Source organism: Malania oleifera, chromosome 7, assembly GCF_029873635.1.
Source record: "Malania oleifera isolate guangnan ecotype guangnan chromosome 7, ASM2987363v1, whole genome shotgun sequence".
NCBI classification, from domain to species: Eukaryota; Viridiplantae; Streptophyta; class Magnoliopsida; order Santalales; family Ximeniaceae; genus Malania; species Malania oleifera.
This window is the reverse complement of record NC_080423.1, coordinates 85,678,273-85,691,160: the sequence shown is the minus strand read 5'-3', so window position 1 is coordinate 85,691,160 and position 12,888 is coordinate 85,678,273. Positions and strand designations below refer to the sequence as shown.

The 12,888-nt window shown below is 34.1% G+C and overlaps 1 protein-coding gene across 1 annotated transcript; it reads left to right on the top strand.

The window, feature by feature from the left end:
* Positions 1-1,466: 1,466 nt before the first annotated feature.
* LOC131159859 (delta-1-pyrroline-5-carboxylate synthase-like) lies at positions 1,467-12,315 on the top strand. The gene is made up of 20 exons (XM_058115048.1): positions 1,467-1,645; positions 2,628-2,699; positions 2,887-2,990; positions 4,640-4,742; positions 4,971-5,132; positions 5,955-6,232; positions 6,728-6,878; positions 7,061-7,225; positions 7,447-7,524; positions 7,878-7,967; positions 9,201-9,287; positions 9,406-9,492; positions 9,572-9,668; positions 9,739-9,842; positions 10,017-10,092; positions 10,581-10,731; positions 10,837-10,905; positions 11,361-11,427; positions 11,511-11,581; positions 11,882-12,315. Exons 1-20 carry the CDS (start codon positions 1,595-1,597, stop codon positions 11,961-11,963), a joined length of 2,145 nt encoding a protein of 714 aa, XP_057971031.1. The 5' UTR covers positions 1,467-1,594; the 3' UTR covers positions 11,964-12,315.
* The last annotated feature ends 573 nt before the right edge of the window (positions 12,316-12,888 follow it).

Genomic DNA, 12,888 nt, shown 5'->3' with positions numbered 1-12,888 from the left:
ACTAAAGATAAAAATAAACATGAGTTCAATTAACTTTAAATTTGTTTTACTTTTGAAAATATATTTGTTTGGTATCATTTTTATTTTCAAATTTTATTTGTTTCTATAGAGTGCAGAAACAAATTATGAAAATGCGTTTGTTTACGTTTGTTATTTTTTGTTTCTATTGATAGTTTTCATTTGTTTGAAAAAAAATTGAACATTAGATTTTATGAATTTCAGTTGTTTTGACAACATGTTTTCAGAATATTATAGTATACACAATTAATTTTTTTATATTAAATTATTCATTTTCCTATTTTTAATTAAAAATTAAAATAAAATGTTGATATGAATTAAGAACATAATTAGAATAAAAATGCCCACAAAAATTTAAAAATTTTAAAAAATAATAAAAGTCAGTTTACAATATATATATATATATATATATATATATATATTTACTAAATTCCAATTATCATGTGCAATAATATTGTTCTCTTAAAGAAATTTTAAAATATAATAATAAAATAAAATAGTTATAATATTTTTGTTTCTATAATAGTATTTTTAATTTATATCACTTTATATCTTATTATCTTAATAATAATTATTTGATTCAAGGACAAAAAAAATGAACATTTGTTTAATCAAATTAACAATTTACTTTAGTTTTAGGAATATTAACTACATATATCATTATTTTTTTTTAATTTTTAATTTAAAATTTTTATTTTTGCTTATTAACTATAATATTAAATGGTCCATTAACTAAACATATTGTTACTTTTCATTTTTTTTGGGTGTCTAATTTCTAATAATGGTACCGAAAAACTAGTCATATCATTCACATCTTATTCTTAATGACGACCCCGATGAGGACATATGTGTGTCTAATGATATAATAAAAGTGATGCCTATGTAAGATTATTTAATTAATCATATTTTTTATATATTAAAAAATCGCTTCATTTTCAAAGTTTTAAATTTCCATAAAAAATAAAAAATATATATATTTTATTAGATTTTTATATTGAAATTTTGAAAATTGTAGATCAGTAGATAATATTTTAATGACATTCAAAGATAAAAAAAAAAAAAAAAAAAATTAGAAAAAAAAAATTATTTTCCACAAAAAAATGATTTTATTATCATACATATTGGCTCAATAATTTTAGTGGAAAGGAGTCCAATAATTGGCGGAGCATGTGAGCAGTGACACTGTGACACCGGTCGGTGATAAAAATCACGGTGCCCAGCGTAAGGGAAACACAGCCGCCCCAGTCGATTTCATTCCCCGTCCCCCACTACCCCGGCGCCACGCGTACGCTCCGCACGTGAATAATTCCATAAAAAACCCCACGCGAGAAGCCAAGCGTCACAGGGCTGTCTCTCCTCGTCGCCTTCCTAGCCTGGCGCATTAGCCTGCCACGTGGTTGTCGCGGCGCGTCGCCTCGCATTTAAATTCTCTGCCACCACGCCCCGTCTCTCGCACTCTTCTCACAGACCACACCTGCATCGCCTTCGCATGCGCCCACAAACCACTCTCTTTCTCCCTTCGCAATCCCTATCGCCTCTTCTCCTCTGAATCTCTGTGCTGCTCGGAGCGGAAGCCATGGATTCTTCTCGGGCTTTCCTCAGGGACGTCAAGCGTATCGTCGTCAAGGTTATTGAGCACTGCCACATTCACGTTGTTTCCTTCCGCTTCCGCTTCTGTTTTTTTATTTTTATTTTTATTTCTTGTCGATGCATTTCTTCGTTTTCTGTTTCGTGTTTGAGCATTGGTAATACGTTTTGCGTCTTGGCATCGTTAAGCGCGCCTTCCTTGGTTTTTCTTTTTAATAAAAATTTTGATCGAATTTTGAAAAATTTAAACTTGAGCTCTGAAATGGGGAGGATTGGAATCAAAGAGCATTTCGGATTCAAGCGCTTTTTCTGTTTTTTGTTTTTGTTTTTCTTTTTAATGCTGGTTCTGCTATTTCCGAGCGTCGGGCTGTCTTTACGTATAAGTAATTGTTTCCATTTTGGGTTTGTAAGTTTGGTTATGTGAAAGCAGAACGGAAAACATGCCAATTTTATTAGAAAACAAAATTGGATTGTGACTCCTTTTGTTTTGATGAAAAGTATTTATTGGGGATTTTTTCCGCAAAATCAGGTGAACAATCCTTTTTTTTTTTCTTCCCCCAAAGCTAATCAGAGACATGTGATGATTTTCTGCAACTTACATTCAATAAATCTATCGAGAGAAAATAGAAAGGAATGACCTTTCTGTTTATACAGACATTGAATTGCTGTTCTTCTCGTTTTTTTTTTTTTTTTTTTCTTCTTTCCAAAATTAAATCATCCAGATCTTTATGTTTCTTGGATATGATGCTTGTGGTTGATGTTGTGTGTGTACTCATACCAAAAATAATTGGCAATTCATCGCTATTGACTTAATCAGTGCTATAAATGAACCGTAAATCTGATCGTTTAATCTCATTTTTTAAGTCCAAATAGACGCTCCATTTCAGTGATATTTAAATATTTCCTTATTCCATGCATTGAACGCATTTTGTTTTATTTTTCTTCCTCCGTTAAAATCCTTATATGAATGGATAATAATTAGCACCGCGGAAGTAATAACATGTGCACTAATCTTTTAAAAGGTAGGAACAGCCGTGGTTACTCGATCTGATGGAAGATTAGCAGTTGGCAGACTTGGAGCTCTCTGCGAGCAGGTATGTTGGTCTTATCATAAGCCCTTGGCTAAGAGCAATAGCATTCCTTCATCTATCTACAAAGGGGGAAAAAAGCCCAGAAAGAAGCCACCATATCCCATGACTATATTTCACACTTTCACCCTTTTCATTTATATATGCATATGTTGCTGCTAATGTCTCATTGTTCTACATGAAATGCCCACAGCTCAAACATTTGAACTCCCAAGGCTTTGAAGTCATTCTGGTTACCTCAGGTGCTGTTGGTGTTGGCCGCCAGCGGCTTAAATACAGGAGATTGATCAATAGCAGGTTCTTGTAATGTTTTCTTTATGCTCTGTTTGAATCCCAATGTTAGTCACTGAGAGGTAGAAGCTTCCTCTAGACTGCTAAAAACACCAGAGGCATAATTCCTTTCAATTTTTTTGCATTAACTTTCAAGGCGTTTGAATGAAGATCCACATAAGTTTGAGATGCGTACTCAGTATTCTCACCCATTATTAGTGTGTAAATCTTCTAGAACTTTTTTTGCAAGGTAAATCACATATTTATTTGTTCAGACAACTACTGGTCTGTATAGATACTTGCCCCAGGTATATACTGTAAATAATTTTTTTTTAAAACATAAATGGTATAATAGGCATTATGTTAGAATTTCTAAATCAGTAGCTAGTAGTATAACCCTGGTTTTTGATATTCATTAGCATTAACAGGGCAGGCAGTTCTACTTTGGAGTATCTCAATCAAGCTGCTCTAACTTTATGCTCCTCAAGCACAGAGACGCCCATTACCATTTACAACCATGACTTGACTTGAAAGAAGTTTAATATTTTTATTTTTTTATTTGTTTTGTTTCACAATTTCGTTGCAAAAATTAACGTTATCACTTGGAATCTTTGAACTCAAATCATCTATAAAGCAAGATATGTATATCAGCTCTTCCTTTTGCCTGATCTTCTGCGTTTGTGTTTGCTTTTGTGTGCCTGCCTGTCTCTGAGTCTCTGTGGCCGGGATCAAGTGATAAATTATTTCATTTTCTGGAGACATTTTAGCAGTTTAATACCTTCAACCATCCATGCCAAAAAACACATGCACACACACAAATCCTTTCCGCTTTGTTCTTAATCCACAGTTACTTTCAGAGAAGATAATAATCAATGACATCTTGATATACAGGATCTGGTTAAGGTTGATTACAATATGTATAATTGATGAAATAGAATATGTTTTGCTAAATGCATAGTTGCTGTCACTGAGAACCTTAGCTTGTTTTTCCTGTTTTGCTCGTCTCCTTTAGGAACATGATAATTTTTCACTTTGTTTAATATTGTGGATGATTTTGTTTTTTTGGATTTAGTTCAGCACTGAGAGTTGTGGGCTAGGATTGGGGTTCTGCTGAGTTCTTTTATTGCTAGTAAAAAAAAAAAAAAAATCTGAGATGAAATTTCTCGGTTGAAATTGATGTTCTCTGCTCTGATTTTTAAGCACTGAAGACTTCTTGTCTTCCTGCCCCTGCCTAGTGAGAAGGAAAAATGGAGAGAGACAATTATAGTGGAATAGTTATTTCATTGCTAACTTTGCACAACTGTTCAGCTGAAATATCCCAACTCTTGTCTTTTGGCATGACAATAATCAAGGAAATGGTCATTATACAGGTTTTGTTCTGTATCGGTTAGTGTGGGGGTAAGCTAGCACGATATAAGGCTCCACTTCCTTCCATGAATAAGCCGTTTTGAAGTTATCAACAAAAAATAATGATGATTACCTTCAGGAAATCATCATTTGAATTAATATAAATGACCCATGTTTTTAATTTTTATCAGTTATGCTTCTGAGCCTTGATAGGAAAGGAAAGAGTAGAGAGGCATAAGATTTTGTCATTCTTCTAATTATTAATTTCATTTGCTTCCGGGAAGATGAGGGTGAGAATTTGTTGCCTTAAAAGGACATTTGTTTTGCAGCTTGGTTGATCTCCAAAAACCACAACTTGACCTTGATGGAAAGGCTTGTGCAGCTGTTGGACAGAGCAGTCTCATGGCCCTTTATGATACTTTGTTCAGCCAGGTGAGAATATAGCCATTTATCCATCATGAAAGACCGTTTGAATATGGTGGGAGTTTTGCATATTGCCTATAATAGCCGATATTCTGACTCATCCTTTTTGAAAATCTGTTTGGCGATGGGGTTTTTGATGGTGCCCATTTACAGCTTCATATTTTAGTGTTTTTTTACTCGTTGTATTTTTTAAGCTGTTTCCTGTGAAGGGCTAACTTATAATTCTTCTTTATGCAGCTAGATGTGACCTCTTCTCAACTTATTGTGACAGATAATGATTTTAGAGATCCAGATTTCAGAAGGCAACTTTCTGAAACAGTGAAATCATTATTTTCTCTGAGGGTTATTCCTATTTTCAATGAAAATGATGCAGTTAGTACTAGGAGAACTCCATATGAGGTATGTGACTTGTTTATTTTTTGCATCCTTACCCATGAAAACATGCATGGTTATAACATGTTATAATTATGCGTAATTGTGTATTGTCCAGGTGGAGTGGTCTGGTCTTGTAAGTTGTAAGAGACTAGGAGAGAACCTTAACCTAGAAAAACATGTCCTTCATTGTCTTTTAGGCTCTGAATAGACTCAGACCTCTCTAAACTAGGCTGGCCTTTTTTAGTTTTTGAGAGATCATCATGCCATAGACTGATAGTCATTAGTCATATATGCATCCCTTGGTTATACTTTAGGCACACTGATGACATCTTATGGATGTAACCACTTTCAAGGGTAATGTTTTGCATGAAGTAAAAAATAAATTCAATTGGGCAACCTCCCAACCACAATATTGGTTTAGAGATGGATTATTTGAGGCCTTTTTAAATTCTTTTAATCTTATGGATATTGTCACTTTTAAGGTTAATTTTTTGCATGAAGTTAAGAGAAGTTCAATTGACCGACGTCCCAAAATATTGGTTTATAGATGCATTATTTGAGGCTTGCTCCGAATAATGGGAACAGTCATCATGCCCATGTACATGTGCACAAATTTTGTTTAATTACTCAGTTTTGTTGACAATTTCTAAAATCACAATAGAACTATTCCCAGAGATAATGTTGTTGAAGACATTGAGTCCACACTTCCTGTGCTGCCCTTTGTCTGATTATCTGAAATACATGCATGTAAATTGCTACTGTTACTTCTAGCTTCTTTCCTTTCACATTGATAGCTTGGTCATTTACAATATATTTGTTAATTTTGATTCTATCCATTATTTGTAGGATCCTTCTGGTATATTTTGGGATAATGACAGTCTGGCATCTTTATTGGCACTGGAACTGAAGGCTGACCTTCTTGTTTTGTTGAGCGATGTAGAAGGTCTGTATAGTGGCCCTCCAGATGATCCACATTCAAAGCTCATCCGCACATATGTGAAGGAAAAACATCAAACAGAAATCACATTTGGGGACAAGTCTAGAGTAGGAAGGGGGGGTATGACTGCAAAAGTAAAAGCTGCTGTTTATGCAGCTTATTCTGGCACCCCTGTTGTCATTACAAGGTACTATCTTATTTGTTTTGGTGTATAAATTTATCAAATTTTGGACTAGAGATGCTTCTCTAATCTTTGACATCAGAAGTTAAACCCCTTAAAAGTTGATCATCTATTCAAAGGGATGGACTTATGTCAGCTGATGAACAGTCTGATTTCTTATTGACATTTAAAACTGAAATTATAAAAATATATCCATCATGTTGATGGCTCCCCAACAAGCTTTCATTAACTGTAAGAAGAACAGCTCTTTCATATTTAATAAGGATGGTTTGGGGGAATTGGTGGTCTCAAAAGGGGATTGCTGATAGCTCAGACAGTTCCAACAGTCTATTAGTTGTCATAAGGACAAGGCGTCATAAAAAGTGAATTTAATTTATTTGAGACTTTGTGAAGTTGTCGGACCATCTGTGTATAATAGTTTGATATTCTTATTTCTTTTAGATAATATGGATTTTTCAGCTTGTAATTGCATTCTAAATTTGTTTCCCTCTAATGTTGAAGTGGCTATGCCACCGACAACATCATTAGAGTGCTTCAAGGCGAGCGTATTGGTACTCTCTTTCATAAAGATGCCCATTCATGGAGCCCACTTAAAGAAGCCAGTGCACGTGAGATGGCAGTTGCAGCACGTGAGTCCTCCAGACGGCTTCAGGTAAGAAAAATCTCATGTGTTTATGCTTTAATGGCTCAGGGTTCTTGCACTAATGTAAGGTTATAGAGTTGCTGTTCTATTTTTATCCCCCCTTCATTTTTTTTTTTTTTTGATTCAGAGTTTTCATTTGCCTCTCTGTAAATTTGTATTTCTAAGGCAAGTAATTATATGCTTTACTGTAGGGCCTACTTCCAGAAGATCGGAGGAAAATTTTGCTGGACATAGCTGATGCCTTGGAGGCTAATGAAAGCTTGATAAGGAATGAGAATGAGGCTGATGTTGCTGCGGCAATGGAGGGTAGATATGACTCATCATTGATATCTCGTTTGTCCCTAAAGCCTGAGAAGGCAAGCAATTGTTATTTGCCTGTACAATTTTAGTTTGCATGTTTTTGGTTCCTATGTTTTTTTCAATAAATCTGTTAATGGATGTGAATATCCCTAAACAAAATTTCCCATATATGCGTAATTTATCTTATTGGACAACTCCATTTGTCCTTGAAGCTTGCCTGTCTTGTTTGGTCATTTGGACATAAATGCATTTTGGACACTGATGTTGTATATTACAGATCTCCAGTCTTGCAAAATCTGTCCGTGTACTTGCAGACATGGAAGAACCCATCGGCCGTGTTTTGAAGAGAACTGAGGTCAGTCAAAAATAAAAATGATTTTGTTTTCTTGAAAAAAATTCTCAACTATCTACACAAATTTTCCAAATTCCATTACTTACTGTGGAATGTACTTGATATTTGGTCAATCAATAAAACATTATAAACAAATACATGAGTACCATAACAATTTGAAGTATTAAAAAATGCTGCATTTCCTTCCTCTATTGTTGGCTTACTCTGGAGGTTAAGGGCCCAAAAATTATGCTTAGTTACTGGAATTCAACATCAAACCTTTTCTCTTTGGACTGTTAAGTTAGGTGGTACTGGATATCATAAAGTTCCTTTGCTTTAACCTTATGTTTGACATTTCTATGTTTACTTGCATCCAGCTTGCAGATGGACTCGTTTTGGAGAAGACATCATGTCCTTTAGGTGTGCTTTTGATAGTTTTTGAATCTCGACCTGATGCACTAGTGCAGGTAAAAAAGGGCATCTCTTCTTGTCAAATCTTCTCTTGCTCTAATTGTTAAGGAAGGTTGAGTTTTATCTAGAAAAAGTATTTAATGAATGTTGAATTGGTTAAATTTCTTAATTTTGTTCATGATAGACTTCAAGAATTTTATTTGTATGAGTGATTTTTGGGTTAAGAGACCTAGTGAGCAATTTCTCAATGTGATCTTTAATTGACTGGTATGGATTTTGTGGGAATTTTTTTTGGGGATTTGGGACATTGTGGCTACTAATCAATATCTAGCCCAGGTAGTTTGGGAGGTTGAAATGGGTAAATCATTGTTATTTATCATCTGAACACCTAATCAGATGTCTATTGCAGTTCATGGCTTACACCATTTTTTATGTCTTTCTTGGGTATGATCATTTCATTTGTAGTCTGCCTTTTTAACTACATGTATTCTGTTCTTTGTTTTTTTTCCTCCCCTCTGCATGTGTTAATGCGTTCCTCTATTTTGAATTAGCTGTTGGGAGACTTATTTCCCACCTAGTGGGACTTAAGGCTTAGTTTGTGTTGTTGTTATTGTTTGTTGTTGTTGTAGACTTCTTTTATTTATTTATTTATTTTTTTGGGAAAAGGGGTGTTAAAAATCTGTCTTAGGACGCTAACGATGAATATTCCTGTATTGCTTTGGATGGTTTGGAAGGTTGAAATGGATGAAACTGATTGTTATTTGTCCTGACCGACCAATTCGATGCATAGACCTCATTTGCAGTCTATATTCTAAACCATTATTTGTCTTGAATTTATGAGGTTCATTTATTTTTCTATATTCTCAACTTTCAAGCCATTATGATACTCAAATTCTCCCCTGCCTGCATCCCTAACGTTTTGAATTATCTCTTTCATTGTTCTTTTTTAGTTAATGATTAGAATTGAACATTGATGCCTCCTGTCCCTTTTAGATGTCATTCCTGTGCCACCATTTCATGAATGCTTTGATGGTGGAAAATAAGCTGATCTTCTGGAGCAGTAAGATGCTCAGATGCATAACAATCATTCCAGTAATAATAGCCTAAAATAATATTTGAGTGTGATTATGTTTTTCCCCTTTTTGGTAAGGTGGGATTGAAGCAGTGATATTATTGCTGTTGTGATTAAATTAGTTTAGATTTAAGTTTTTTTTTATTTTGTATTTTTTGATATTTTCTGGATCATTTAATTTATCTTTTTTTGTTTGTTCGACTGAATGATTCAATAGATAGCTTCACTAGCAATTCGTAGTGGGAATGGTTTACTGCTGAAAGGAGGAAAAGAGGCTAAGAGGTCAAATGCAGCCTTGCACAAGGTTTGATTTCATAAACAATTCCCTCTTGATTACTTAAGAGGTTTAATAATAGATGCTCCTCATTGTCTTTTTATTTAGTTTCAGTTTCAAAATTTCCCGAATTTTGTGTGTTTTGTAGATTATTACTGAAGCTATACCCGATACTGTTGGTGAGAAACTTATTGGACTTGTCACCTCAAGGGATGAAATTCCTGATCTGCTCAAGGTGTATATTGACATCTTGTACTGTGACAATTTTTCCAAATGTGGTGAAACTTGAACTAATTAATTTTATTCGTTCATAGCTTGAAGATGTGATAGATCTTGTGATCCCTAGAGGCAGTAACAAACTTGTTTCCCAAATCAAGGATTCAACAAAAATTCCTGTTCTTGGTCATGCTGGTAAGAACTTGTTTGACTAATTTTTAATCTGTGAACCAGAGTTTGTTGTAAGTTTAGTTTTTGATTTCAGACGGAGTATGCCATGTTTATGTTGACAAGTCAGCTAACATTGATATGGCAAAGCAAATTGTTTTGGATGCAAAGATAGATTATCCTGCAGCCTGTAATGCTATGGTAATATCAATTTATATTCTGTAACTTGATTTAACGCATCTGTAAGAACATGAACAATATGGTTTTTACCGATCAAACTGTGTATAGAGCATTTTGTATGCTGTTAATTATCTTCAGTGCTTGTTTGATATAACACAACCTCTTTCTTATTGTTTAGTTGTTTATGATACTCAGGAAACACTCCTTGTACACAAGGATTTATCAAAAAATGGAGGCCTTAACGAACTTATTGTGGAACTTGAGCGTGAAGGTAGGACTTCTTTGTGTCAATGTATAGTTTGTTCAGCTAGAAGCTATTTGCTTGATTTATAAACTTCACTGATTTTTTGTTTTATATTTTATTAGATACCTTAGAAATATTTCTCAATGTTTTGGTAGTTGAAACAACTCCAAAATCTGGAATTTAGAATTTGAGGAGAATCCTGGCTGGAGTTTGTCTTCAAACTATAGAATATATTCAGGAAATGAAAATGTAGTGCCACAGTATCAGTCATTGTGAATATGAAATTTAGCTGTTCTTGATATTTGTTTGGATAGGGAACTTAATTTTCTTTCATTCTGTTTGCAAAATTGAATTTGATTAGATTTCCATTCTCTGTTTCCTTGTTGCTCATACAGTATGCAAGAGAGTAATGCACGTATTCTTATAGTGAGTTAAAGAATTATCTGGGCAAAAGAAAATTATTCAATTGATCAGAGCTACAGCTTCAAATTCTGTGTTTTTTGTTCGGCTTGCAGGTGTAACTCTGTTTGGTGGACCGAGAGCAAGTGTTTTGTTAAACATGGCAGAGGCTCGTTCCTTCAACAATGAGTACAATTCCACAGCATGCACAATTGAAATTGTCGATGACGTGCATGCTGCAATTGACCATATAAATCATCATGGAAGGCATGTTGTTCTGTTGTTTTTCCTTTTTATTATCCTCAATATTTGTTATATGGTTTTGTTTTTTTCACCAAGTTCATGAACTGTGATTTTTTGACTATTTTACAGTGGCCATACTGACTGCATAGTTACAGATGAGCATGATGTTGCTGAAGTATTTCTGCATCAAGTTGACAGGTAAGCAGAATTCTTGTGTCCAATTTATTGTATAGTATAAGATATCAAATGTATGAAATGGAATATCCCAAGGGCAGTGGCAGAATTGAAATATATTTTTTAAATGGTAATAAATTAATAAAAATACTTTGGCTAAATTTAAAGCATATTATTATTAAATTATTCTATGCTTGTACAAATACCTAATTTCACTTTTTTGAGCTCACATCCTCAGAATGCCATATTTCACAATATTGAAGTAGAATAACATAGAAATGAGAAGATGCTAAAAATATTTAGGTGGCAGTTTCTGTGAAGCTATGCCCGTGCCCATTGGCCAGTGATTTTCCATCATTGCAGCTTTTGTTATGTTTTGGTTTCCCTTGAAAGTTGTGGTTTTATACATAGATTCACTCAAACCCTTGCACTAAACGATATCAATTACCTTTCATTGTGGGTTTGCTATCGTAATACAGTGCTGCAGTTTTCCACAATGCCAGTACACGGTTTTGTGATGGAGCACGGTTTGGACTCGGTGCAGAGGTAATGCATTGTTACGGTTTATGTTGAAACACAATCATGGTTGATTTTATTTGTTATTTTAGCTCTATTTGATGGGTGAACAGGTTGGAATAAGCACGGGCAGGATTCATGCTCGGGGTCCGGTAGGAGTTGAAGGACTGCTAACAACTAGATGGTAATCCCGTCTCTCTTATTTATCAGCGCTGTTCGAAACTTCAATATTATTGGAGAAAAGGGAGGAAAATATGAAGGAATCTATATTTTATATATTTGATTATTAAAAGAATAGTGAGAAAAATGTGTGTGTATATACATATATATAGTAAGCAAATGATTAAAATTTTGATTCAGCATGTTATTCACCTTTTTTTTTTGGCCCCTTGATCAAATTAATTTTCATTTTTAATATTTTTCTGATGGAGGGATAACATAATGGATTTTTTATTTCCTCTCTATTGGTTTGGTGTGAATGTAGGATATTGAAGGGGACTGGGCAAGTAGTGGCTGCTGATAAAGGGGTCTCTTACACCCACAGGGATCTCTCCGTGCAGTCCTAACTGTGCGTCAAGCAATTTATGCTGGACACAGCTGCAAACGAGGAAAGATAAAAGTCTATCAATTTGTTGCCTGAAATTTTCTGTCAGCGGCTAATTGACTTTGTATTATTTAGAGCTTATAGGAGGTGCGGGTTGGGGCAGAGATAGAGATATGACTCTGTCTTGCTCATCGCATCAGGCCAGCATGTTTTGAAGTCTGGGTTTTGGGTATGTCTAGTAGTAGTATTTTTTCACCGAGTATCTACATCTATACCATATGTAGAAGTATGGATGCGCTACATTTAATCTGGGTATTTTATTCTTTCATCTATCGCCATGTCGTTGAAATAAATTGAAGATTCATCGAAGAAAAGGCAATACTTACATCATGTTTGATTTGTAAATGAAATGGGGCAAGGGAATAGAATGAAAAATTAGATATAAAACAAATGAAGGGATGAATTTCACCTCATTCCATTTCTTTTCTTGTGGACCAAATGTGTTGTTAGGTTAGAGATGTGGATGATAACAAAAAAAAACGAAAAAAAAAACAAGGGAAGGTAGTTTTTTTGTAGTATGCATATAGCTCAAAGTCTATCCTCATATATTACTAAAAGAAATATATTAAGGAGGAAAACACTGGTCTTTCATTATATATTGATAAAAATATATATATATATATATATATATATATATATATATATATATATATAAGAGACATATATCCACATAATTATATAGACAATATATTATCTTGTAACGCTTGTCCTTGTCCTAAGCTAGTGGTATATAAAAGTCAGTTATAACTTATAGTCATAGGTAGGCCCAAGTAAGGCCTATGTGAGAAAATCACCATACTAAACCATAGATTTAAGAAACATGATTCCTATACTGATAAAAATATATATAAGAGACAAAATACATCCACATAATTATATTGACAATA

Excerpts from the sequence above, each read along its gene's own strand:
- LOC131159859 (XM_058115048.1), top strand. The coding sequence starts at position 1,595 with ATGGATTCTTCTCGGGCTTTCCTCAGGGACGTCAAGCGTATCGTCGTC. Across the intron at positions 10,093-10,580 it reads TGTGGAACTTGAGCGTGAAG|GTGTAACTCTGTTTGGTGGA; the intron begins GTAGGACTTCTT and ends TTCGGCTTGCAG. Across the intron at positions 11,582-11,881 it reads GGACTGCTAACAACTAGATG|GATATTGAAGGGGACTGGGC; the intron begins GTAATCCCGTCT and ends GTGTGAATGTAG.